Source organism: Anser cygnoides, chromosome 16 (genome assembly GCF_040182565.1).
Source record: "Anser cygnoides isolate HZ-2024a breed goose chromosome 16, Taihu_goose_T2T_genome, whole genome shotgun sequence".
NCBI classification, from domain to species: domain Eukaryota; kingdom Metazoa; phylum Chordata; class Aves; order Anseriformes; family Anatidae; genus Anser; species Anser cygnoides.
The window spans coordinates 14,298,223-14,324,820 of record NC_089888.1 but is presented as its reverse complement, the minus strand read 5'-3'; the positions used below and the strand labels follow the sequence as shown (position 1 = coordinate 14,324,820).

At 59.1% G+C, this 26,598-nt stretch overlaps 1 protein-coding gene across 4 annotated transcripts in view; it reads right to left on the bottom strand.

The window, feature by feature from the left end:
• Nucleotides 1–26,598, bottom strand: part of PLCG1 (phospholipase C gamma 1) — a 41,244-nt gene that overhangs the window by 5,131 nt on the left and 9,515 nt on the right. For 2 of the 4 annotated variants that reach the window (XM_066978530.1, XM_048046356.2), the window contains exons 2-25: nucleotides 17,294–17,446; nucleotides 16,116–16,209; nucleotides 15,793–15,840; nucleotides 12,387–12,471; nucleotides 11,846–11,929; nucleotides 11,619–11,641; nucleotides 10,647–10,719; nucleotides 9,860–9,961; nucleotides 8,975–9,093; nucleotides 8,235–8,320; nucleotides 7,805–7,925; nucleotides 7,205–7,373; nucleotides 6,403–6,525; nucleotides 5,408–5,509; nucleotides 5,014–5,201; nucleotides 4,614–4,814; nucleotides 4,042–4,161; nucleotides 3,270–3,450; nucleotides 2,845–2,922; nucleotides 2,046–2,149; nucleotides 1,725–1,821; nucleotides 1,576–1,648; nucleotides 1,062–1,219; nucleotides 479–575 (exon numbers count right to left, since the gene is read on the bottom strand). In XM_066978530.1, coding sequence (XP_066834631.1) covers nucleotides 479–575; nucleotides 1,062–1,219; nucleotides 1,576–1,648; nucleotides 1,725–1,821; nucleotides 2,046–2,149; nucleotides 2,845–2,922; nucleotides 3,270–3,450; nucleotides 4,042–4,161; nucleotides 4,614–4,814; nucleotides 5,014–5,201; nucleotides 5,408–5,509; nucleotides 6,403–6,525; nucleotides 7,205–7,373; nucleotides 7,805–7,925; nucleotides 8,235–8,320; nucleotides 8,975–9,093; nucleotides 9,860–9,961; nucleotides 10,647–10,719; nucleotides 11,619–11,641; nucleotides 11,846–11,929; nucleotides 12,387–12,471; nucleotides 15,793–15,840; nucleotides 16,116–16,209; nucleotides 17,294–17,446 — 2,679 coding nt within the window. The remainder of the gene's footprint in view (nucleotides 1–478; nucleotides 576–1,061; nucleotides 1,220–1,575; nucleotides 1,649–1,724; nucleotides 1,822–2,045; nucleotides 2,150–2,844; nucleotides 2,923–3,269; nucleotides 3,451–4,041; nucleotides 4,162–4,613; nucleotides 4,815–5,013; nucleotides 5,202–5,407; nucleotides 5,510–6,402; nucleotides 6,526–7,204; nucleotides 7,374–7,804; nucleotides 7,926–8,234; nucleotides 8,321–8,974; nucleotides 9,094–9,859; nucleotides 9,962–10,646; nucleotides 10,720–11,618; nucleotides 11,642–11,845; nucleotides 11,930–12,386; nucleotides 12,472–15,792; nucleotides 15,841–16,115; nucleotides 16,210–17,293; nucleotides 17,447–26,598) is intronic. The other 2 variants (XM_066978531.1, XM_066978532.1) reach the window with 1 other exon arrangement.

Below are 26,598 nucleotides of genomic sequence, written 5' to 3'. Positions count from 1 at the left end.
CTCGCGATGGGAAAAGCACCGCTACAGAGCGCTCTGGCTCCCAGGCACAAGCACATCCCTGTTCCAGACACTTCAACCACCGCATGCCCCTTCCTAACGCTGTCCTCTCCTCCTCCCCTGGCTCAGACACAATCCGGCCACGCAGCCCCTCCTCTGTTCTCAGCGGGTTTGCTGGGTGCCAAAGGCAGGGGGCTGATGGCACGGGGACGGCTCTGCCACCACAGCCGCAGCGCGACGCTCCCCAGGGGCTGCTCAGGACGGAGCCAGATCTCAGCAGCAGAAGGATGGGGAAGGGAACCTCCACCCTCTGGTGGAGGATGTTTTCAGAGCTCCGATTTAAACTCATTCCAGCTTGCTTTGGACACCTATCCTCAGCTGCAAGCTAGCCAAAGGCCAGGGCAGCACCCTGGGGGCACACAGCGGGGTCTGCAACACCACGGGGTCTGCCTGCGGTGGCACGAGACCAGCAGATGCTCACTCTCTTCATCGAAGGGCACGGGTCGGCAATAGACAACCAGCTCCGAAAGCTCCAGGGCAATCTTCTTCCTCCTTTCCATCATCTTCCCTTCAGAGAGCTGCCAAGAGGGGGACAGAGAGGCACCAGGGCCAGTTGGGAGCGGCACCGTTGGACATCCCAGCTCACCAGCGGCAGTGCTGGCTTGGTGGGGCCGCTCCTGCCCGCGGTGTGGGCACAGCCAGCGGGTCCGCATGGGGCGGGGGGGACACCGCAGAAGCACCACGGGAAGGGAAGGGCCCTTGGCAGGTCCTGGCTTTCATTTGGAGAGGGACTGGCACCAGCAGCTGGATGCCCCCCACGGATGGAGGTGCCCCACCTCTTGGTGCCCACCCCACAACCCCTGAGCGAACATTCCCAGGTGCAGAGCTGGCCCCGGCTCTATTTTCTTTGCAACTGCTCCGCCAGGAGTTGCTGGCAGCCATCTCGCCACCCTCCCCACCAACCCAAACCTGCTCCCTCGGCCTCCCTTCGTGCCAATGGGAATCCCCCAACTTTGCTACGACACTACAAGACGTCTCCCCCGCTGAGGGCTCTCCAGGCTCACCCGTGCATCGGCCGTCTGGGCCGCCTCGCGGATCTTCTTCACCCAGTCCAGCAAGTCCTCGTGCGTATCGGCTGCCACGTCAAGGGACAGGCGCGACACCGAGGCCATGCTAATGGAGAAGACGAACAGGCGGTTGTTCTTCCCCTCGGGGCGGATGGCTGTGCGGGGAAAGGGGCAGAAGAATGGTCACAAGCAGAAGCTGGGCCAAGTCCTTGGGAGGGAGGAAGGGGAGGCTCAGGGGAGCGGAGAGGAATGACAGAGCAGGCTCAGGGTGTGCTGGAGCAGCTCCGCATGGCCCCAAGGGCTGCTCGCAGCCACCAAATGCTCCTAGGCTGCAGCTGGGCTCCAGGGAGATGCCCAAGCCCAGCAGCCAAGCACACTCCGAGCACGCACCGCAGCCGTGCGCTCAGTTACAACGGGCACAGGGGCTCCTGGAGGCAGACACCAACGTCCCTCCAGCCCCCAAACCCCACATACAGAGCACGGCATCTCCTCTGTCCCTCAGGGCACTCACCGATCTGGCAGGAGGGCACGTCCAGCACGCCTCCGAGCAGGTCTCCCAGGGGGCTGTTCTCGTCCAGCTGCTGCTGGGAGCGAAGCGCAGGCACGGTCACACCAGGCACCGCGCACACGCGCTCCTCCCCACTGCCCTCCCCAGCTCACCTCCCGCTCCGGCTCCAGGCTGCTGGGACTGCTGATCTCCTCCACATAGTTGGAGGGGAACCACAGCTGCTTCTTGCCGCCGTAATCTCCCCTCCACCTGGAAGAGAGGGAAGCGTCAGCACCCACCGTGGGACCCCAGGTCACCCTGGGTTGGGATCCCAGGTGACTTGAGGATCCTTTGCCATCTGCTTTCAGGCTCTGGGAGAACACGGCAGGCTTGGGGGCAATCCCCATCCCAAAGGGGACACACCGTTGCATGGATGGTGACACCATGGTTTGACCGTGTCCCTTAGGGATAAAGGAGGATCGGGACCAACTCACCAGCCTCCTTCCTGTTTCTCCACGTTTTGGATGATGGCGTTTTTGGTGAAGGTCAGCTCGTCCTCCCGCTGCGCCTTGTAGTCAAACAGGGCTTTGACTGCACACTGCAAAGAGCAGGGGTCCGGTGAGGCTGGGCAGCTGGCACCGTCACAGGGACAGGGAGGCCACCAAATCCCACCACTGATGGGGGCGTGGAGAGGGCTGAATGAGGCATGTCTGCCACCAGACCCCACTGATGCAGACCAAATCAAGACCCCCGTTTACACCAAACCACAGAGGTCAGGAGCCTGGTGTGGCCCCGCACAGGCACTTTCCTCTCTGCAGGAGCCACTGGTGGCTTTGGTATAGAGAGTTCTGAGCAGAGACAGCACAGCCAGGGAACCTGCAGACCCAGCCTAGAACACGCCTACCTGCATGGTCTAGAAATAACTGTGCAAAGTAACAAAGCTCTTCAAAAACAGAGACACTTGGGAAGTGCTCAGGCCCCAGAGATGCTAAACTCTACAAGAGGCTGAGGAGCTGGAAAGCTGTGGTAAGCTGTGCAGGAAAGCCAGTCCTCGTCTTCCACTGAGCTCTTGGTAAGAACAACGTTTGGTTGGGAATGACCCTCGGCAGCTTTAAAAGGGAAACAGATGGTGGCAGAGAGAGGTGGGTCTTATGGTCTTATCTAGCCCTGTGGAAGGTCCTCCTCGTCCTTGCCTTCCCCTACAGAGACCAAGAGATGGGGCAGGGAGGGATGCAGAGGATGGAGAGGGGCTGCAGGGAGCAGCGCTGGCCCTGACAAGCAGTGGGAGCGTACCTTGAAGGTCGGCATGGGGTTGGCCTCCACGTAGAAGCCGGGGTGGCGTCCCTCGTAGAGGGCTCCGTAGTCCGGCTCCTGTGAAAGCAAAGGGCCAGTGATGAGAGCTGTGGCTCAGCAGAACAGGTCCCCTAGCTTGGGGGAGATGGGGAAGATGCTCAGGGGAGGGTGCGACCCCACAGAAGTGATGCTGCACCCAGCAAACGGGTGTGCAGCCACACTCCTGGCTGTCACGGGTCAGAGGGGCAGCAAGAAGCCTCACTTCGCAAGAAGCCAACATGTTTCCAACAGGTGGCAAAAAAACAGGCGGGGCAAAAAGCCCCACATGAAGCACAGAGACAGCTCACACAATGCTGCTTCAAGGCGTTAGCTCACAACAGACCTCTCCACCACCCTTTGGCTTAGCCCTTCCAAAAAGGACTCACCGCTGTCCCTATCTTCTCCAGGGTCTCCTCGTTGATGGGGTACCTCAGCTTCATCTTGCGGTACAGCGGGTGCTTTTCGTAGTAGCTGATCAGGTCGACCAGGCTCTCGAACTCGGAGTTGCCCAGCAGCACGGTCTGGCCCTCCTGCTGCACGCGGCAGTGCTTGATCTTCCCTTCCGCCCTGGCACGGGGAGGGAGAGGAGCCGCTGGGCACACAGCACAACAAGGGGCTCTCTCCCAACATAAAGACAACCCAAAAAAGGTGTCCCCAGGCTGGCTGCTGTGCGCAGCCATCTCCCAGCACCTGTGTGTCCCCTCGCGGATGTATCTGCACGGCCGCAGTGTGCCACAAACCCCAGCACCAGAGCCAGGCATGCCCCACGCCACGCAGGGCAATGGGGACACGCAGCCAGGTGCCACTTTCCCTGCAAAAACAGGGATACAGGGCGGGGAGAGAGGCAGAAAACAGCATGGCCCCGCAGGGTTCATGAGGACCAGCATGGCAAAGGAGGAACGTGGCCCTAAAGGCTTACACAGGCCATCCAGGTGAGACCAGAGCTCCGGAGGGGCTCACGTGAGGCCAGAAACGCTCCATCAGCAGCGTGCCAGCTGCGCTGTGACACGGCCTCCCACCCCTCTGGAGCAGGGTTAAACAGCCCGCGGGCACGGCACGGGAGAAGGAAAGCACAGGGACAGCCCCCCCACCGCTCCTGTCCCCTCCCTGCGCCCCCAGCCTCGCACCCCGTCCCGCCTCGCTCCTCCCAGGACGCACCGAAAGGAGATGGCGTAGGAGCTGGGCTCGCTCCTCTTGCGCACCAGGAAGGCTCCGTCCCGCGGCACCCTCATCAGCATGTGCTCAGCTTGGGCACGGGTGAGGTTGGCGTGGTACCACCTTTCGGGAGGAGAGACGGCGCTGGGCGCGGGTCCCCACGCAGCCGGCGCAGCTCACAGCACGCAGCGCCGCTTCCCCCCGGCCCCGTGAAAGGCTGCCTGGGTCCCCGTGGGGAGGACAGGGAGAGGAGCCCACCACGCGGGGGACACCGCAACGGGGGCTGCCTTCTCCCTTTGTGGGACGGGCAGGGGATGCAATAGGAACAGAGCTGTCTGGTGATGTGTGGCACAGGTGAGGGAACCTCAGCCAAGCCTGACAGTCCTCTCTTTGCATAGGGACAGCCAGCTTTGGGAACGATGAAGCTGGTGGCCGTGCTGCTGTGACACTGGGGAGTGAGGAGGGGACCGCAGAGCCCCAGCAGGGAAGCAGGGGCTGCAGGGAGACCCGGGAGGGCTTCCCATGGGGTCCCAGCTGCCACGGACGCAACTCGCCCTCCTCGCCCACACGCTCACTCTTTGCTCTCATGGGCATTGGTCTGAGGCACCGGCTCCGTCAGCCTCATCTCGAACTCGTTGCACCTCAGTGGCACCTCCTGGTAGTGGGTGATGAGGTCGTAGAGGCTGTCAAACACCAGGTTGTCGGTCAGGAAGAACTTGGGGCTGCCGGCGTCCTGCCGCGAGTGGATCCGGCAGTGCTGCACCTTCCCGTTGCGCCTGCAGTGGAGGGATGGGGTAAAACCGGGGTTGTCCGCGGAGAGACAGCGCCAACCAGCCCCGTCTCCAGCCCGGTGCAGCCGAGGAGGACACGGTGCCCCACCGGGGACCCACTGCCCAATGCTGCCAGCCCACCGGGACCGTGCCGAGGTGAAGACCACCCCAGCAGCGCCACGCAGAGCAGCTCACGAGCCCTTACCAGAAGGAGAGGGTGTAGTCCCCGACAAAGGTCTCGCTCTCCCTGACGAGGAAGGAGCCGTCGGGGGCCCCCGTCTCGATGCAGTACTCCGTCAGCAGCCTCTCGGCTATGTGCCGCCCGTCGCGCCCCGCTCCCAGCTTGCCGTGAAACCACTTCTCCGTGGAGTGCAGCTCCGTGCTGTTGCTCACCTGGAGGGAAGAAGGCACAGACTGGGGTCACTGGGGGCTGCTCCGCGTGTGGGGCTTTAACAAGGGTCGGCGGCTTTCTGAACCGGCTCCCACCTTTCCCACCACAGCATCTCCCTCTGAAGCTGGCAGTGGAGGTGCTCAGCCCCCTGGGCAGCGAGTTCCTTTCCTGAGGGGAACAACTTACCATCGCACAAGGGAGCCCTCACCTCCTTCTGCTCTTCCTCATCCTCGTTTCCTTGGTCACTGGTTGTCTCCCCCGAGTAATAGATCTTGCTGCTGGTCAGGACAAAGTAATGCGGGTTCCACTCCTGCAAGGAGACAAACTCTGGGCAAGAGGCCCCCTGAGGAAGCACCGAGCTGGCCCAGCACCCGTCGGTGGGATCTTCTCTCCCCGATTAGCACAAGCAGTGGGGGGTGACTGGGTTTGGGAAGGAGAGTCACCAACAGCACCGGTTTCAGTGGAGAGAAACAGGAGTTCCCAAGGCATGCCCCCGATCTGAAGCATGGGTTTATCAGCAGCGAAAAAACCTGCACGCGACAGGTCTGACACATGAAGTGACTGCAGATCATGCTGCAGCCACCCCAGCGTGTATTAAAAGATGACCAAATGAAGAGCAAATCACTGCAAAAAGGAAACATTGGGCATGGATTCGGCAGGGGGGCTATCAGAGATGGGGGTAACAGAGACGGCTGTGCGGCTTTACCATTGCGCCGCTGTTCTCCCCCAAAAAAATGGCTCTTTCATATACATTTTTGCCTGAAAGATCCTCATCAAAGCAAAGCAGCTGAAGAAGCAGACTGCGGGTAAGTAAACACACCTGCTGAAATGAATGCTCAGCGCTTTACGAAGCAGAATGCTCCTTTAGGTGCGGGAAGCGTTCGGGCAGGAGGCAGCCGGCTCTGGGCTGCCGCCATGACTCGCTGCAGGAGCAGCCAGCGCGTTACGCGGGTCGCGCAAGAGCAGCGAAGCGGCTGCCGTGCACCAGCCCAGAGCTCCCTGAGCTCAGGCTTGCGCCGCTAGCAGGGCCGGCGGGAGACGCCTAGGGGAGAGCACAGCATCAAAACTCCCCCGGCCGTCAGCGACCCGTGGGTCTGGCACTCCTGAGGCCCAGGAGGGGCAAACAGCCCCGCGTAAGGGATCTCCCTCGAGCACCCCGTGGCGTCATTTACGGAGCCTGGGGTAGCGGTGGCGGACACGTACGTGATTGATGGGGTCCTCCAGGTAGAGGATCCCGTTCTTGATGGAGTTGCTGATGTCGTTCTCGGAGTACATCACGGAGGTGGGCAGCTCCTCGTAAGCACTGCCCTCGGCCAGCTTCTTGTGCTGTGGGACAAGAGAGTGAGTAAGGCACCTCGAGGGGAGCGGGCACCCAAAAGCAGCACGGGTTTCCCAGTGAACAGCCTTGAAACTCCAGGTCTCCTGCAGCGGGTCCCCCCAGACCAAAAGGACCAAGGTAAGAGACTATCTCATGGCACTGACGTGCCACCCTGTCTTTCCGGAGGTGATTTCTGCAGTAGAAATACCAGTATCCTCCCATGGCAGCACCCAGCTGCTGGGCTTGTGTCCCAGTAGCTCCTACAAAGCAAGAGAAGCTCTTTGTCTCCCCATGCTTTCAGCAGCAGGTTTCCACTTCCACCCCAAGCACTGTCAGTCACGCAGACGGTGTCCTCTGCGGCTGGTATGGGGCCACGGTAACCCCGGAGTGAGAAATTCCAGCGGTGAAGCAGGCAGAGATCATCACCCACAGTGCGCGCAAAACGGGGCTACGGGAGGGACCTGAAGCCAAACTGCCCTAAAACTTTGGGGGAATTCCCATCTGTATCCAGACCCACCCCTTTTTCTCAAGGTAGAATTAACCAGGGACACTGACATAAATACAACCACGGTTCAGGGTTCACGCCACAGCCAAGCCCTTCCAAAAGCAGGCAGCTCCCCACGGTCCCAAAGCCAAACCTGCCCCTACTCTCTCCATTTATCAGCTCTGCCGGGGAAGGGAGCTCACCTTGATGAGAATCTTCCTCTTGAGCTGATTTGGAGAGGGGAGCCCGTCAGCAGAAATATCTACTGGTTTGGTCAAGAGCATGTCCCCAAAAACCTTCTTGAAATTCTGAGCCATGTTCCTCTGCTGAGCAATGCTGCAGTGGTCCTCGATGGACAGAATGACGGGGAAGCTGGCAGGAGGAAAAGAGCTGCCATTACTGGAGCCGCGTCTGCAGGAAGCTCCGCTGAAAACCTGGCTTCTGTGCCCTCCGAGAGCAGTCTGCACCCACACCTCTCTGTGCTGCGTCTGCAGCTGTGCTGTCTCGAGCCTTCAGTGTAAATGGCCTCCAGCAAGGTGTCCCCACCACTGGCTGTGGGCAGGGGACTGGCAAGCTGCTGAGCTTTACCCACAGCCTTCCCTCCCACGAGACTCTTTTCAGGGTGAAATCTCCCCTTGGCTGGAGCCACAACAGCACGTTCTCTTCCCGCTGAGTCCCAGATGCACGGTCTTGTGCCAGGTCCCTGGTACAGGTGGGCTTTGCCTGGCTGCAGGTGGTGCCTGCCCGCTCTTTGCCTTTCTGACAGCTCTGCTCGTGGCAGCCCAGGTGCCTGCGGTACTCACTCGGAGGTGACGAAGGCGTGCTCCTTGATAGTGACCAAGACGTCAGAGAACTTGATCTTGGTGGTTAAGGTGTGCCCATGGTAGATGACCGGCATGCCGTCAGGACCATCCCAGCAATCCACTGAAAGAGACCCAAGGGGGAAATGAGCCCAGGGGCTGCAATCTGGGCAGGACACGGACACGAGAGTGGGCGCAGCTGGGAGCTCGCGTTGGGTGGAAATAACGGAGAGGTGCAAGGCCAGCCCTCTCTGGGGGACCAAGGGCTCGGGCAGGCACCAGGCAGCGCCGTGCAGCGAACGGCCTCAGCCCCTCCAGCCCACCGCGGTGGTTACACCGCCTCCTGCAGCCCTGCCTCCGCATGGAAACTTGGCTGACCGCTGCCAGCTGTTGCGACAACAGCGACAAAACTGCTGGTGGCACCGGTACTCACGTTCGATGCAGCGGCATCCCATGCGCAAGCAGCGGGCGTACGCCTCCAGCGAGGACTCGCTCGAGAACTGGTCCCCGGTCAGGTACCTGCCACGTGAGGGAAGATGAGCATGTCAGCCACAGACAGGGTGGGGATGGCTCCTGGGACATCACAGCCCTGCATGGCTCCATCCCCACTGCAAGGGCTGTATTCATGGCTCCTACAAGCCCTAGGTGGGCATAATGCCCCTGCACCCAGCGCCATTGCCACCGCTCTGAGAGCTGGTCCAGCCCCTGCAGGCAGGAGCTCAGCCACCGTTTGCTCCCCAGGCTCTCGGTCCTTTAAATTTGGGCTGATGTGCTGCCACTGCACTGGGGGAACAGGGAGCACAGCCAGTGCACGTGCCCTTTGGCAAAGAATGCTTCCACCAGGGGAGAAGCAAATGGCCAATTTCAGCCTGCCCGTTTTGTAGCACCTCTCCTCCTACAGGCTGTGCAAGGCGATGGTGCCCGTGGAAGGAAACTGCCCGAGAGACAGCCTGGGACCTCAAAGCCCAGTCTGTGCAGATGTGCTGTGCTGCCAGTGTCAGAGCACAACACAGATGGCTAAACCATGAAGGGAGGACTGGGACACCAAGCGGAGGGTGTCTGAAGTGCTGATCCCATGTCTAAAGGGCTGCTCGTCAGCTCGCCGGGACCAGAGCCCCCTAGCACGGGACGCTGGGCAGGGACAGGCGCAGGGAGCCACTCTGGGGTCCTTACGTGTTGTGCGAGGAGGAGATCCAGTAATGGGAGAGGGGGTTGTTCATGTTCTCCGGACACACCATGTCCAGCTGCGAGTTCCAGATGCTGTTCTCTTTGGAAAACAGGAAGGTGAGAAACTGCTCAGGAAGAAACAGAAGCGTGTTACTGATGCGGAGGCTTTGGGCGCTGCGGTTCAGTTTCACACACAGAGCTCACCCTTGGCGAGCAGCTATTTCCTAAGCTCAGCACAGACCGCATCCTGCAACGCGAGGTGCCAACTGGCTCCACCAGGACCAGGCAGCGGGGGCCTGACCGAATCCTGCCCAGTGCACAGCTACGTGACCCAGCGTGCCTGAGCAACACAGCTCCAGGCATTAGCACCTATCTTCTGCTCCCTGCCAGATATCTGCGCACAAATCCTTAGAGTGCCCCAGCTGGAGACAAATCAATAGCTCTGCATTTTATTTTGCAGCTCACACGGCAGCAACAGCTCACTATGGCCACGCGGATCAAGGGACTTCTGGATGGGACTTGGTCCAGAGGGCCTGTGACATGGTGATCTCCAGCTGTTTTTATTCTTTTGCTTCCAGCAAGGCTGATAACAAAGTTCCTTGCTTTGAAAAGATGCTTACATGGAGCAAAAGGACGTGTACCCCTTGGTAACCTCTCACTCCCCAAATGAAGTGCCCGAGGAGGGCTCCCAGCTGCACACATCCAGCACCAGCAGAGCCCCCAGAAGTCGTTCCCTGTGCCAACCTTCCCTTGAGCAGCTCAGCAAACGGCTGCCCTAGGGGATCACCCTGCTTACAGCACCCTCCCCTCGAGCACTGTCACGCCTCGAAGACGCAGCCCCCCTCCCCTGGGCACCTCCCGCCCTCCCGTTAGCCATCCCAGGTGCCGTACCTCGTCCAGGGAGAAATACGGCTCGTCGATCTCTCTCAAAGGGTCCCGCAGGAAGTTGAACATGAATTCCTGTACCTGGAGGGTATCTGCAGCCCAGAGCTCCTGCAAACCCCAGAAGAGACATCAAGGAGGAAGCGTTTCAGGAAGCGTTATTCAAAACCACAGCAGCTTGCCCAACTAGAAGCTTTAACCATCTCTGCCTGGGAATTCAACCATCAGCACAAATACCAGATAGTGCGCAACTGCGGCAATCTGGCCCCTTTTTAAGTGGTCTACATCGTCTGGGCATCGTGCATTTTTCTTCCTGAGAGCTCCTTTGCACACATCTGCTCTCCCAGCTCCCCCCGCAGCAGAAGCCAGCGTGGCTTCCTTTGGTTCCTCTCTCTCCCTGGCTGTCTTGCATTAAGTCACCCAAACGGCTGCGTCTCTGCTGCTTCATTTTGTCCTCCCTGCAGCTGTGGGAGATGGGAGAATGGCACACAGCAGAGGCCCTGTGCTCCCACCCGAGGCACGGCATTGCGAGAGCCTGCAAGAAGGGTCTGCACGCTCTGCAAACAGGCTGCGGGCACCCACGTGGGTGTCTGAGCACACACTGAGCTCACCGAATGCCTCCAAAAGATGGCTTTTAGAAGCAAAGGCAGCAAGCAGATTGATCAGCTACTGCTCAGGATGGCCCAGGGAGCTTTGGCTGCCTTCTGCACCAGCCCCAAGGACTTGGTGAAACTCCAACCCTGCAGAGAAGCAGGTCCCTACAGCTATCCCCTCCCCTCGCCCGTCCCGAGCTCACCCTCTGGTACTCCAGCAGGAACTTCTGGAACTCCAGCAGCGACACCCTGAAGTGCTCGGACCTTTCTCCACCCCTGAGAACACAAGGAGAGAAACGTCAGTCACTCCTGTGATGCCTGGCTGCAGCATCGCGCCAGAGGCCACCCGCAAGCCACGCGGCACAGCAGGCGACCCACGCCGTGCACCCTGAGCACGATGGTCAGCAAGGCACGATGGCAAACACACGGCAGCTGAGCTTCCATCTCCTCGTCCCGTGCTCCTGGGCAGCCCAGGGCTCACAGCAAGGGGCTGACAATGTGAAACTTTGCTCAAGGGCGGTGAAACTCCAGTCAAGGGCAGCAAAAGTCATCAGAGGGACTGAGTTGTACAAAAACAGTGTTTCTTCTTGTATGAAAGAGTGAAAAGAGCTAAAGAGGATTGGGGCTGCCAAGGGTGACTGCAGCCAGGCCAGACCTCCGGGTATTCGGAGGCTGGGGGCTCAGGGAGGCAGGGCAGGGCTGTACCAAGCTGTAGCGCACAACCAGGGACCATGCCTGGGACCAAGACAAGAAAACAGACACGGAGCTGGCAGTGCTGTGCACAGCTGAGGGAAGGGACTGCCTGGAGAGGAGCCCAAGAGCTTACGGGTGGCCCAACGCTTACGGCCGCAGCGCCCAGTGAGCACCAACCACGAGGGTACCTTTGGGGAAACTTCTAGGGGGTCTCGTTACTCCACAAAAAAAACCACAATTTTTTTTGGGTGCAGCTGACCTGAGCTGGCTCCCAGAGGGACATCTGGGAGGAAGAGAGCCCCAACTTGACCTGAAACATCTACGACAAAGGTGCTTGTTCACAGCGCACAGAAACGCACGCAGCGCTGTGACAAGGAGCACGCAGCATGCCTCGTCCCAGACCCACTGCGGCAGGCACCAAAGCACGCGAAGGAGCAAAAAGCAGCAGCCCCTTCCCCCGCAAGCACAAGAAAGTTATCCACCTGTCTAGGAACGGGACATCCATCTGCAAAAGAAGAAGCACAGGCATTAGGTTGGCTCTCAGGCAAAAGCAATAACTTACGTGCTCCCTGCCTTCCCTAGCCCAGAGGTAGGAAACAGGAGCTATTAGTGGAGGGAGGCAGGGCTAAGAAGGCAATTAAGAGGGGATGCCCAGTAATAAATATCATCTCTGCTTCCCCTACCCCACCCTGGAGAATTGAGCTCTTACCATTTTCTGGGCACTGAACATCAGGCTGCGGTAGAGCTGTGCAAACTGCCCGTACGTGATATCCCCGTTCCTCTGCTCCACGTCCTACAGCCAAAAAAAACCCACAAACACCGAGGTTTTACAGAGCCACAAGCAAGAGGACTGCACTCCTGTCACCTGCGGGTGTCACCTGCCCCCAGGATTTTGCAGAGGAGGAGGGAAAGGCCAGAACGTGGCCAGCCTTTGCCTCCTACCTTCATATGTCTCCACTGGGGCCAACGGGACCCCGACAGCACCCAGGACATGGGCGCATCCTAAGCCCCCGTTACGTGCTTCCCCAGGCTCACCCACATAGCAAGCATTACAGCTTACTTGAATAGTTACAAAAAGATTGTTTCCTTTTTTGCTGGCAGGGAATATCTGCAATATCTAGAAACTGCAAGAGACAAGGTGCACGCTCCTCTTTGGTGGGACCTTTCCTAGGTTAGCTGACCCGCGGGCAGGCAGCGGCGCTGCCCAGGGACCCAGCCCGAAGGGGAGAGCAGCGGGGCCGCGTGCTCACCGTCAGCCGCTCCCGCAGGAACCTCATGTTGGGGACGCGGTAGTTGACCTGGGACAGCATGTTCTTCAGGTCCTTGGCGGAGATCCTGGCAGGGCAAAGAGGGAAAACGCGTTCAGGAGCTCTGGGACCAAGGCACCAGCTGTGAAAGGCGAGGACGGACACGCATCCCTGGGAGCACACCGGGGTTGGGACCCAAAGGCGAAAGGGAAGAACGTTTTACATTTTCACGTGTATGCTGTGCACAGGGAGCGCACAGAGATGGGACAGGGCTGCCTACATCCTGCTGGGAACTGCAGACAGCTCCTGCAAGCCGCTGGCACTGCGGGGCAAGCCCCAGCATCCTCGCCCCACGTGGCCCCTTGGAGCCGAGGCTGCAGCGGGCACACGGTGCCTGCCAGCTGCTGGGAGCGACCGGGCAGAAGCACCTTTAGAGCATCTGCGCCCCAGCATGGAAGCTGGGAGACCAAAACCTGATCCCTGACACACAGAAGGAGGTGGAGGTAGCGCCTGCATTGACGACAATTCCTCCAAGTCTGCCCAGCGATCACCAGTGGTGCTTTTGTGCCTGATCCTCAAAAGCAAGTGGGAGCCGGGACCCTGGAGGATGCTGCCCCATCCTGCAACGCACGGGGCAGGCCTGGCACCGGGAACGCTCACGGACTTGGGCCCAAATAAATACACCAGGGACAATGTGATATGTGCTGGTTGTGTGCCACGGGCCATCCCTTCCCCGTGATGCTGAGCCCACAAAGGAGCTTTGGCAGGAAGGAAGGGATGGGACGCAGCGGCCACCCCCAGAGCCCTGCCCCAGCACCAGCGGGCTGTTCTCCCCGGGAGGTGTTGCGCCAAGGCACTGCTCATCGTGGTGACAAAACAAGGAGAGGAAAGAACAAACCGTGTAAAAGCTCCGACCAGCATTTCCCCTCTGTTTCTGGTAGGAGGGCAGGGCATGGGATGATTTTATTTACTGTGTTAGTAATAAGGTTAAAGTGCTGGAGAGCTTGGAAAAATAACTTGGTACTATTTTGAGACTAGAAAGTTAAAAAAAAAACAACAACACACACACAAAAACTTTCTTCTTCTTCTGCGGAAGTTTTTTTAAGGGCTTAGGATGAAGAAGCCAGAGGACGGATCCAGCCCTCTCCAAGGGCATGAAAACATTCCCCGCTCCCGGTGCTCTAACTCTGCTCCCAGCCTCGGGCAGCTTTCCTAGCCAGAGGTGAAACGGCCTCCCCTGGAGCTAGGAAAAAAAAACCAGCATCCTGTTATCCTCCTCTTCCCACCTAACCTCCCCTGGAAAAACAAACACCCAGAGGCACGGCCGCCAGTGCAAACAGGCAGCATCTGTGCGCTGCAAGGCCCGCGGCTGGGTGGGCTCCGGCCAGGGGCACGCGGCCACCGGTGGCCGCTGCTGGCTTGGGACCCCAGGAGGGGGTGGGAATGGGGAACTTCAGCTGCCCCAAAGCTGCCTGTGCTGCGGGGGGTTTGTGTTTAAAGAACACCTCGCTCCCTTTTCAAACCCCGCTGCCCGGCTCAGAAGTAAAAGCAAAAAGCGACACCAAAGTCAGGGGAAGACATCATCCAAGGGTCTGTCCGGGACCTGCAGTTGCCATCTCTGCTTTGCAGGGAACACACAGATGCTTGTAGGATGGGGAGGCCTGAAACCTTTCTGCTTTCCCCCCTCTATGCTGCGGCATTTCTGTTGTGCGCCGCTCGCAGCCTGGGCTGGAGCAGCAGCTCTTTCAATTAAATGCTTTGCATTTAATCCCCTTCCCTTGATTGACAGATAAAGAATACACGGCCTTTTCCTGGCTTAATTCTAAATGCTAATACAAAGATGATATTAAGAAAAACAACAGGAGAGATGTAAGAGACTGCCTTTCGACTGCTGAACGTGCCTTGGGCAGACGAAGCTGTACGTTCAGCCTCTTTTGTCCTGTCCCGATGCCATTTCAGCAGCGTTACTGTGTAACCGGATGAGAAAAAGGACCAATTTTTTCCATTTCTCTTGCGTTCACACTGCAACCCCCCACGCGGCCACCCCCACACACGTTCCCCATTGCCGAATTCAGACAGTTTTCAAACAAAGGGGGTCAGTGATGCACGCCAAGGACCCGGCCACAGCGATGGGACGAGGGCTCTGCTCGAAGCAGCCAGCGAGCCGCACTCCTGCCTCCTTCCCCCGGTGCCCAGTCCCCAGCGAACACCAGTACGATGTGCGTAAAACCTGAGCCGGGATTTGAAAGGTGTGTGGCACGTGCGGAGCAGCTGCAGGGGATTAAAGGCGCCTTTTTCCTTCCCGTTCTGCCTCGGAGAGGATTTACCCCTCCTCCGCCAAACCCCAATGCACCGCGCTGCTCTCGGCACGGCACAAATCCTTGCAAAGACAAAACCAGGAGGGACTGGGGGAGCCGCTGGTCCCCCGTTCCTGGTAGCGGCAGGCTGTTACAGCACGGACACCTAGCCTGGGTTTCTCATGACCACCACGACCACGTCCCTCTGCGAGCAGTGGGACGGGGCGGGCTACCTCCAGCACGCTCCCCCTCCAATGACAACAGAAGTCAGACCCCAATTTCGGTCACATCAGTTCTTTGCTTACAGGACAGGACAGACAGGGCCTGTGTCTGCAGCACTGCCATCGCTGCCACCCGCAGGCACCTCCCCGGCTGACCTAAGCAGGGGGAGCAGAGGTGAGGCTCCCCCGGTCCCCTGGGGGTTAAGAGCTGAGAGCATCCTCTGCGCTGGGATTGCAGCAAGGCAAAGCACTCCTGTCTCCCAGTCTTAGCCAGGTCCAGCTGACCCCTGGAAGGCTTTTCGGCTCCCGACAAGGGGCTCTGCTTCCAGGGCAGAAAGCCCGGGCAGATGAAGGGCGCAGCTGGGTGAGCCACAGGTCTCGAGGAGGATAAAGGAGCTCTGCCCCTTCGGTGCTGCCAGCTGGGGGTGAGGGTGTTTCACAGCTACGGGGTCTCAAGGTCTTCCTGGGTCCAAATCGCTGAGAAACAGGTCAGGGAAATGAGATAATTTTTTGATTTTTTTTTTAATTCAGTGAAAGTGAGCCAGGGAAGTATTGGAGCTTGGATTAAGCTTTCTTGGAAGTGAAAACTAAAACCCTACAGGACCCAACACAGACCCCAGCCTTTGCTGCGGATTTTTAAGCCAGAGGTAAGTGCTTACAGCTCAAGCCCTCTCTTGCAAGCACTGCAAACCAGGGGCCTCATCCAGCACCCAAACCGAGCAGGGGCTGGGAGGGCACCGTGCCGGGGGGCTTCCTGGGGGCTCTAGCAGCGCTGCATGGCTGGTTCGAGCAAGGTGGGCTTCTGTTAAACACGGGGACTCTGGCACTGGGTAGGATGAGGCTTCTTTGTACAAACGTGTGTGCAAATGAGTGTTTTCTCTCCATTTTTACCTGTCCTCCCGGTTGCGATCCAGCGAGTAGAACTGCTTCCTGAGCCACCTGAAAGGAGAGGCACGAGGTCAGGCTCTGCCTGGCCACAGATGCCGTAGGACGGCAGGTCAGTGGGATGAAGCCCCTCATACAGGAGCACCAGGTCACCACGGCCCCGGGGGGGGGAAGGAGACCTCATCGCCCAGCCCAGCAGCTGCGGACACCGCTGACCACGCGCTGCTATACAGGTCTGACCCCAGCAAGGCGCTCCAGGGTGGGAGCAGCACCGCAAGGGATGGAGAAGGGAAAATAACACAAGCACGGGACAGGGCCAAGCTCCCCACCTCTCAATCTGCAGCGGGGTGGCAGCCCTTAGGGTATCTGCCACCAGCCAGTTCAGCCCCTTGATCCACATGTTGACCTCCTCCTCGGATGTGGCTGCGGAAAGAAGGAAGAGGAGAAATGGGAGGAAGGGACACAGAGGCAGGTCACCAGCCCCTCTTGAGGCTACCCCCGATGTCTTGAATGCCTTCCTTCTTCCTTCACCCCCTCCCAACAGCTCCCACCCCTGCAGACGCTCTGGTGCGCTCCTCTCCCTGCCCAGCTCCTGCCCACCCCCCGGGACGTATGTGGCTGGCTGGACCCCGCGCCCCTGCACTCTTCCACACCCCTCCTGAGAGCTGGGTGTCACCTCTGTCCCTGAGGAGCAATGCCCAGGCTGGGCTGGGTGACAGGGGCCAGCAGCTCCCGGGGAAGGTGTGCCAGCTCCTCCTCAGCCCCCCCGGCTCCCGCTGCAGCCTCCCCGAGGGCAGAAGGGCTGGCTCTGTCCCTGCGGGCTGCAGCACAAGCCAGAAGGCAGATGTGCCATGGACACTCAGGGGTCAGCACAACCCCCTACAGGGGTCTAAATGAGACCCAAGGGTGAGTACTGCTAGCTGAACACGGCAGATCCACCAGCTGAACTGCAGCGAGTGATTACGAGCCTGTCTTCCATACAAGAGGAAACTCGGCAGCACGAGGCTCTGCTCTTTCAGTAGCAAAGCGTAAGGCTGGGTGCTCCGAGTCCGGCTTACGTCACTGGACGAGATGTTTAGGAAAGCTGGGACCGAGACGTCACAGTCACCCCGTGCCGCCAGCAGCAGCCAGACACATCTCCTTGCTCAGGACTGCAGGGCAGGGACAAGCGAGCTCTTAGCCCTCCATGTGCATGGCTGAGGAAGCTCAGCTGACGAGCACTGACGTGCCAAGCTGAGATAAGAACACTACTGCAAGTTTCGAAGCAGGGTGTTCAGTTCATGTAACTTCTGGCTACACTGGGTGAATCAACTGACTTAACCAGAGCCTGGTTCAGTGTGTACCCATCAGGGAACTGCTGTCACCTGCTTCCAAAGGCATCCCCTCAGCATGGCCAAAAAGGCATCTATGTGCCCGGGGACTTGTTCCAGCTCACCCTTGGAAGGATGCCTGGGAAGTCTGCGAAGGGCCTGCCCGCCCTGCCCAGGGGCTTTACCCAGTGCTTTACCTTGCAGGCTGAGGGTCTTCAGCCTGAACTCTGTGCCATAGAGGACAACGAAGCAGTGAGACTGGTCCGCTCGGAAACATGGATCCTCCTGGTACCGGTCAAAATCGCGCGAATTCTTTCCTGGGCGAATCTCTTTGATTTCACGAATGTCCACTATGAGACAAAGGGGAAAAAATAAGAGGTCAGTGAAGAGTTGAAATTCCCAAGAAGATGAGGCTCTGTAGATCCTAAATGCCACATCAGAGTAGAAGGAAGGGCATGGATTGTGCAGCTGGACTGCCCCCTGGTATGTGATGGCTGTGGCAGGAGGGTACCAAGCTCTCCACGGCTCAGCCCCAGCACCTGGGCTTCCCTGACCTCTTGGGTACCTGCCTCTACCTCTCTCTTCGCATGCTTACGAGACCATGCGCACACAAGCCTGCGAGCACAGCCCCTTCATGCTGGTTCCCCAGAAAGCCTCCCCAGCCAGCCCTGTCCCTATTTGTCCCCGTGTCCCCAGGGAGGCTTCGGTATTTCACCCAGGCGCTCCCCAGTCGCGAGGAGCAGAGGGCAGAGCTCTGGTTCCTGCAGGTTCCTTCGCCCGTCAGCTTCACACCTCACTCTTTCTTCCTCTGCTCAACCTACGTCTGTGAACTGCAGGGGTTTTTGCCTTTAAGAGAGTCATTTTGTTTTCTTTTTAAACAAGAGCCTTTCTGCTGGGGTGAAACCTCTGGAGGCACAGCCTTCTGCCCAGCTCAACGAAACCCTGCTTGCAGCCTCTGCGTCTTACAAACACCATGGGTTCAAGATCCACTCCTATCCAAATTCGATATTGAAACCTGAGTTGGTTCCTGGTTTAAACAACTCTGTGACCCCTCTTCTTCCCTTCTCCCCTTTCCCCCTAAATTATGGCTGCAGTTTCTGGCACCTTCCCCTGCCCCGACAGCTCTCCCATCTCTCGAGAGGTGACCCCCCGTCCCGCTCCAAGCGGCACCAGGACCCCTGGACCTGCTCTCATCTGTGTGAGTCCCACGGGCTTTATTTTAACAATTCCAGCTTCTCTTTGAGACCAAGGCTGCCGCAGAGTGGGCAGCACCAGCAGTGACACGGGGACAGCGCTGTCCTTTGGATATTCCCGAGGCCGCGGGGCTGGTGTCGCAGCTCAGCAGCTGTCCCCTGGAGCTCCCCCAAAGGTGACACGCTGGGCAGCAGTGCGACGACAAGGAACGTGGCAGGGAGGTGAGAACCAGGCTGGGCACAGCTACGGCTTCCCCAGCGCTCAAGGAGGAGGAGAGCAGCAGCTAACTCGCCCCGGCCACCGCGGCCGAGGGAAGCTGCAGCGGGGTAGAGCGTGCCAGGATCTTAAACACGAGGCGAGCCGAAGGAGATGGAGGGATGCTGGGGAGAGAGTGCCTCAGCCTCCTCCCCAGAGGAAATTCTGGGAAAGGACGCTCATTACCATCAAACACAGAGAACACAGCAGCAGCAGCAGCAACAACAAAAAACCCCAAACCCAAGAATCTTTGCTTCCTGGAAAAAGAGTTTCTTAAATGCTCGGGGGAATCAAATAACAACAGTTCTGAGTCACGTTTCCAAAGCAGACGACGCTTCTGAGCAGTGTGGGATGGCGATTACTGCAAACCTGGCGTGTAATTCATCCCAATTAAACTCCACTTAGGGCAGTCACTGTGGATCGACTCGCCTTTCATTTCAATTTGCTCTAGTTTAGAGCTAGACAGAAACGCGACCTGCTCAGCAGCCGCAGCAGAGGCTGGCAGCGCTGCACCGGCTCGCGGGGGAAGGGGCCTGCTCCCAGCAAACCCCACAGCAAGCCGGGAGATGTGGCCTGGTGCTGGGGAGACTTGTCCCAGACCTTGTACAAGGAGCCTGGGGAACCTTTTTAAACCACTGCTGTTGAAGCAGTCACAGCAGCAGCCTTGGATGCTTGCTATAAAACCATTTTGTGCTGGCTTGTGCACTCTGCATGTGCCCAAAAACATGTATAAAGAAGAGAATCCCACTGAAACCTTGTCAAGGGGTCTTTCACCCCTGGACAGGCTACACCACGCAGCACAGCGGTGTGCATCCAGACACGATCACAGCCCCCTCATTTCCTGACACAGAGAGACCCCGTTTGGCCACTGCAACCAAGGACAAGTGCACAGAGAGATGCAGCTCCTTGGGCTGTGAAGGGCAGCTGAACAAGCTCCCTAAAACGAGCAGGGCTGTGCCTTTCTAAGGCATCACCTGCCCTTTAGAAACTGGCTGTCTGGAGGTTCAAACATTAGCCCGCCCTGTCGTAATCCATCCACGTGCTCACAACCTTAGCGGCATGACATGTTCCTCTATCGCTAGCATAAAAAATGCATCACAGCTGCGGTCTTTGCCTCCATCACACGCACAGCAAAGGCTATTCCTGTCGGAGGATTTGACAAAAGCAGTGGGAAAGAGCTGGTTTTCATGGTAGGCGGTAACCACTAGCATGTGCTGTCTCTGCTATTTCGGCAGCCTCCTTCCAAGGGCCTAACCCCGCACCGTGCCGGCGCACCGCGGCGCTCTGACTCTGTCCCGCATCCGCCTCTCGCTGCAAAGTGCCCGCGGGGTTGTGAAGGTCGCGAGCTACCCTTACAAACCGCATCCCCAAAAATCCACACCGGGGAGAGCCCCCAGAGCAGATGGGGCACCCAACGAAGGCACAGGGGTGCGGGCTACTCCTGGGGTGCACCGCCGCGAGCACCACGCACGCAGGGGAGCAGGTAACGAGCTCCAGCCCACGCGTGCCTGCAGCTGCTTGCTCATCTCTCTCATCCTCCCAAACACGCCCGCGTGCGCCGGGGAGAAGGCGGTTCAGGGTTTGGTTTCTGCAGCTCGCACCTTGCCGCGCAGCAGCACCATCATCCCCCTCCAGCCCCACTGCCTCGAGTGACTCAAACGCCTTCCCGGCCCCCTGCACCCTGGAAGGAAATGACTTCAGCAGGAGGCACAGCGAACACGGACGCCACCATCCCCAATATGCGAGGTGTCTCCACACCAGCTGTGCCCCTGCCAGGCTTCAAGCCCCCGGCACCAGCCTGGGACCAGCGGTCAGCCGGCAGTGGGGAGGGGAGGAAAGGCCGCCCCAGCTCTGCTTCAGCAGGGGGTGCAAGCCTACAAGCCACGTCTCACGTCTCCTCTTTCCCTCTGCTTGCACCGAAACCCCGTCCCACACACCCCAATGCCACGCTCCCCAGCCCTCCCCACCAGCGCCAAGGCCTGGCACCCTATTCCAGACACCAAACCAACCCCAGCCCATAAATATTTCCACCTCTGCTTGCGAGGGCCACAAGTAAAACACAGACACCTCAGCAAACACCAGCCACCCTCCGGAAGGCAAACAGGAAACCCAGAGCCTGCTGCCACCTCTCTCCATGCTCTTGCGAGCTTCGGCCACCCACTTTTCTTTTTATTGCCCCGAAGCTTGCCCTGACCACAACTGCTGTGGCAGGTGCCGGGGGCCACCGAGAAGAAGGTGGCTTCCTTGATGGCCACCATGCTCTTCCCTCTTGGGCTTCCCTCAAGGACAGACGGACGGGGAGGCTCGAGGTCCCACCGCACCGTGGGTCTGTGCTGGGAATGACCTACCAGGGATGCTGCCGAGGACTAGGGGAAGAGCATCTGGTGGGGCCACATGTGCCAGGGCGGAGGAACAAGCGCCAGATAACCCTGGATAAACCCGCCAAAGAGAGGCAACCTGTCACCGGGGTGAACCACATCTCATCGCCCCGCTGGTCTGCCCCAGAGTACGCTGTGGGACGGAGCAGCCGCTGCAGAAAGCGGGTGCTGGTCTTCATCCCACGTGGACAGCAGCAGGGCGAGGGAGAGAAAGCCACATGCCTTTTCAAAAAGGACACGGTCGCGTTTCTGGGCCAGCAGCTTTCCCTTCTGCAGGAGCAGGTTACACCAGAAAGGAAAAGCTGGCCCCAGATCCACCCCCTGCACCACTTAGGAAAAAAAAAAAAATCCCCTCTGGTTACATGAAAGCCAGATCCACCCTTCAGCTGTTCACAACTGGAACTTCACCCAGGCCTCGCTTATAACCCGTGATGGATCGGGCATTGTAATGCGTGAGGATAAGGACACCCTGCAACAGGCTCCAAGGGTTGCAAAATCTCCACCTCCAGAGGGTTTTTGGAAAGATGTCAGACTGATTAAAAAAGAAAAAAAAAAAAAAAACAAAAAACAGGATTCAGGCAAGATTACCTTCCAGGATGGATTTGTCAGGGACAGCCTCCAAGCAAACACCCACCCACCCCCCTGGCAAGCACGTCTGGGTGCAGCGTGGCTGCGTGGGGACCAACAGCGCAGGGAGAGCCGCACGCTCACTCTCACTGCAGCCTGACCTCAGCTGGCACGGGCTGATCCTGTCCGGTGGCGGCGGAGAAGCCTTTGGGCTTCTTCCTCCAGTACCAAGCCAGCAAGAAATGTCTTCATGCTTTTTGGCAGTGGACGTTGCCCCGAACACAATGATTATTTCTGGCCTTCCCATCACTCGCAGGAGGGAGGTCCGGCACGCAGGGAAAGTGAGAAGTGAGGAAGATGGAAAAAAAAAAAAAAGACCCGACTTGTACGTGTGTGTGGGGGCAGAAATCAGAGAAATCTATTACGTAACAGCATGGGGAATAAAATAAAGCAGTGGTATTTCCCTCAGAATACTTCGATAGGAGCCCACTGAACGTGCTGCTCGGGCTGGTGCTGGCTGCTGCAGAGGTTTGCAGCAGGAGGCTGGGCTGCCCTCGCCCTACCCGGGCTGCTTCTGGTGCGCTGTCTGCAACCGAATGCCACGCGGGGAGATGCAAGAATCCCACCGGGCTGCAGAGGAACGGTCAAGCGAGCACTAAGTGCTTTGCTGGAGCGGGGCCAGAGCCTCCAGCACCTCGCGGTCTGGAGCCAGGCGCCGTGCCCCGTAGCAGCCAGCGAGCCCCCTTCGTCTGTGAGGCTCCGCGTGAGCCCGTCCCGTGTCCACACGTGGATCCGTCCCTGCAAAAATGCAGCCACCTCAGGTGCCGGGGGTTGCATGATGCTGAAATCCTCCTAATGGCGTGTCTGCCGTGCACTGTGCCGCATCCAACGGGGATGATGCGGGCATCTTGCAGACAGCAACGATCTGAACTTGAACCTGACTGGACCGCAGTCGTTATTAAGGCGGCTTTTACAAAACCGTGCTGCTCCCCTGGTGAACACCAGAAGCGGGCTACAATACCTAATATCCCATCCAAAAGAAAGCAGGAACCTCGCCGCATTAGAAACCTATCTCAGAGGGAAGAGCCGTGCATCTCTCATTAGTCCGGGTTTTCACAGTAACAGCTCAGCTTTAGCTCCACGAGCTTTCCTTAATAGACAAGACGAAACCAGGCAGTGCAACGGTGAATTAACAGTGTCTGCGCACGGAGCCGCAGCGCTGGGTTTCTGCACCCTCCTCCTGGCCACGCCGCGCTGCCATCAGTGCTTCCGTGCATCAGCTCTCAGGTTTCTGGAGGAATACGATCCCACAGCATTAGCAGATGGCTGCTCCAGCCAGAGAAACAATAAACCAGCTGGGGCCTCGAACCCGACCTGATGGCTCCTTTGCGGGGCTGAGGCGTCCACAGAAACCAAAAGAAAAGAAACGCCGGCACAGCATAGCCCTATGCCCCAGCAAGTCCCTGGTCCCTTCTGTGAACCGAAAACGGATGCGCTGCCATTTTAGTGAGGCACCCGAAAACCCTGCAAAAAGCTCTCTCACTGCCACTACTGCCCCAGGGAGGGACATGGCAGCCCTGGTGCTTGGGGGCCTGTTGGGTTCCACCGCTCTTGCTTCTGCAATGCACTTGCAGGAACCTCTCCGGTCTCAGGAGAAGATGCAGGTTAAGCTATTTTCCCCTCCAGACTTGGCTCGGTTGTGCCTCAGGTTGCTCCAGCAAGTCGGTACATCTCACCCGCTACCCGCAGCAGCAACCTGCAGCGTTTGCTCTGAGCCGCTGCGTGTTGCTCTGAAGCGGTTGCTGCGATGGCTCTGCTGCAGAGGCAGCTGCATCCACAGAGCGCCTTGGCAGGGAGGATGCTCGGAACAAACAGCTCTGATGGGACAAGGGAGTTCCCAGTCCGCCTGGATGGCTGCGAATAGCACGAACCCGGGGCCCAGATCCTGGCTGACCGCCGCTGGAGGGACGGGGCAGAGTGCTTCGTGGGATTCCCCCCCAGCAGCAGCCCCCCCAGCAGCGCAGGCAGCACGTGGGGGCCAACAGCTGCTCTGTGGGCACTGGGGCTTCCTGCCCTCGCCTCGAGCTGCCGCTGCCTCGGCTGCACCTCGGCATCACGTGTGCTGCGGCTTCTGAGCTCTGGTTGCTCCCCCTCCCTGTGCCCAACCCCCCCCGAAATCCTTATCGTGGGCAGCGGAAGTGACAAGGAGATGCGCAGGGGACTTGGAGGTGCTTCGTAGAATGGCTTGGGTTGGAAGGGACCTTAGAGATCACCTAGTTCTAACGCCACCATAGGCAGGGATGCCACCCACTAGATGAGACTGGCCAAGGCCCCATCCAGCCTGGCCTTGAACACCTCCAGGGATGGGGCATCCACAGCTTCTCTGGGAAGCTTGTGCCAGTGCCTCACCACCCTTACAGTGAAAAATTTCTTCTTAACGTTTAGTCTAAGTCTATCCTCTTTTAGTTTAAGACCATTCCCCCTTGTCCTATCATTATCTACCCAAGTAAAGTCCTCCATCCTTTTTATAAGCCCCCTTTAAGTATTGAAAGGCTCCAATGAGGTCTCCCCAGAGCCTTCTCTTCCCCAGGCTGAATATCCCCGGCTCTCTCTCTCAGCCTTCACAGCTCTGCAGCCATGCGGTCTGGAGCAAGACACGAGGAACTGCCCGCCTGTCCTCCCTCCTGGGTGCTGTGGGCTGGAGCAGGGAGGCAAAGGTCGTGCCAGGGCACCACCCTGTCCCTACAGAGCAGCTCCCACCTCTCCCAGGCAGCCCCTGCCTTGCTGCTCCACCAGCTTTGGCCTCACGCAGGCGACCTTCAAGGTCTCACAAACATCCTCCTGCTGCTAGCAGCAGAGGTGGCTGGGGGCTGACAACTGCCTATCCTGCATCATCAGCACATCTCTCCAGATTACTCTCAGCTGCAAGAAGGCATGTGTTAAAAAAAAACCCCAAAGCTGGTCCCCCAAGTGAGCAAAGCAGGATGCCGCTATCTCGCGATCTCTGCCCACAGCCCAGCAGAGCGGGGATGTAAAGGCTGGCAGTTTCCACTGTGCCTGTCTCAGCCTCCGAGGGCCGGCTTCACGCTCGGGAGCTGCCTCCCTGCCCTGCAGAGCAGGCCACGTCCCCAGCACCGCCATATGGCCGAGCAGGGCACTGCCTCTCACGCCAGGTAGCGTCCAGTTCTGGCGGGGTGCTCCAGCTCCTTCCTCAGCCTCCGCTGCAGTCCCCTGGGCAGCACCCGTGGGGACAGGCCACAGGAACCTCAGCCCTCAGCGCCTCCCGCTGTGCTACACACATGGCAGCACTGTGCCCATCCCTGAGCCGAGGAGGCCAAGAAACCACAGCAGCAAGTAAAGCAGGGGAGCGAACATGGCACACCAGCCCTGAGACATAGCCACTTGTTTCTGCCACAGCCCGAGCCCCTGACGAAGCACCAGGAGCCCACAGATCTGCAGGCAGCAGTTCCCCAAATCCTTCCGTGCCTCATGAGCCTCTGGGACCTCGGGGTGGAGACATCCCCTCAGTGACTACTGGTGACAGCACACCCAGCCCACACCTTGTCCCTGGCCAGCAGGGCACGCCTCAGGAAACGCCAAGGACAGGGCAAATCTATCGGATAAGCTCCCCCCGGCGCCCTCCCACCAGCCACCGTTGTGCAGTTTGAGGTCTCTCTCTGCAATTTCCTTGTCGGTCTCCAGCGGGGTGCAGGCACCCCACTTCAGGGCAGCCACCACGAGCAGGGCTGAGCCCCAGGCAGCAGGACTAGCCTTGCAGAACACAAACGCAGAGTCACAGCTCACGAGGCAGAACCCCCCCAGCCCGGTGCCTGGGTTGGGGACACTCAACTTGTCCCTGTCGGACACTGGTGGTGTCAGGAAGGCAGCGGCAGGGCCCTGCTCCCCTCCCGCCCATGGGGAGGAGGCAGCTGGATGGCATCCCTTGCTCTGGGGCTGCTCCTGGGCCCTCTCTTGTTTTCCACAGAAATTATATCCAGGGGAGCTGGGGGTGTTGTGCCAGGATCACTGGCTGGTGCTGAAGCCAAAGCTGGGTGTCCGTGGTGCTGGCCAGGCCTGCTCCCCAGCACACACAAGGCCAGCACCGTGAAAGCCCCCAGACTTCTTGCACCCGCACCATGCAGGGTGTGGGAGCGTGTGTCCATCCCAAACAGCAACACCAGCCAGACTGAGCCCTGGGTTTGGCCTGCCTGGACACTGCTTTAAAAAACACATCCCTTCTCCTGATAAATTACAGCCGGCGGCAGCCCTCAGTCACCGGCCTGCTCCGTTTGAGAGGCAGAAGCTTCCACTGACTCACATGGAAAGAGGAAGCTCCGCAGCGGTGCTGCTGGATGGCTGGCAGGGCCGGGACAGCTCCATGAGCCGCCCCAAGGTGACCTTCTCCTGCCTGGTATCGAGGACTCCGTCCCCTCAGCCCTGCCCCGGCTAGGAGCGTAACGGCCTTACAGGAAGGCAATAAAAGGGGGGGAGGATGGGGGAGGCTGAAGAGCTCCTCCAGCCTCCCTCCCTCCCTGCGGAGCGGACGTGCAGTGGTAACCAGATCCGAAAGGTACCGCAGAGGACGCAGGCGGATCGATGGAGGGGAGGCACCTGACATGGCACCGCGTCTGCGAGGCAAGGGGCCAGGCGGCATCTCCACGTCCCTCCTGGAGCTTAAAGCGATGCTTTAAGACACCCCCACAGGCCTCCCTCCCCCCCACTGCCAGCACAGCCCTCAGCACCATACACGAGGGGAACAGGACGGGGCTGAGAGCACAGAGCGAGCAGGGAGGACGGGATGGCCTCACACCGCTCCCGGCATGGCAGGCCCAACTGGGAGCCATGGTGGAGCTGGGTGCCCGACAGCAGCACGCTCTCGTTGCAGCTCTCTGCGGGGTTTTATGTTCTTGGCTCTTGTGCCCACAGAGTCACGGCTCACCACAAGGCAAACGGAGACAAGAGTGACCACAGGCTGTCCCCAGGACGGGGCGGGCACAGAGGTGAGGAGTGGAAACAGAAGACTTGTCACACTCCCAGCAAATGCCAGCGACGCTCAGATGCCATGACTCACTTTTCATCCATCCCACCCCTCGACGCAATTGAGTTTC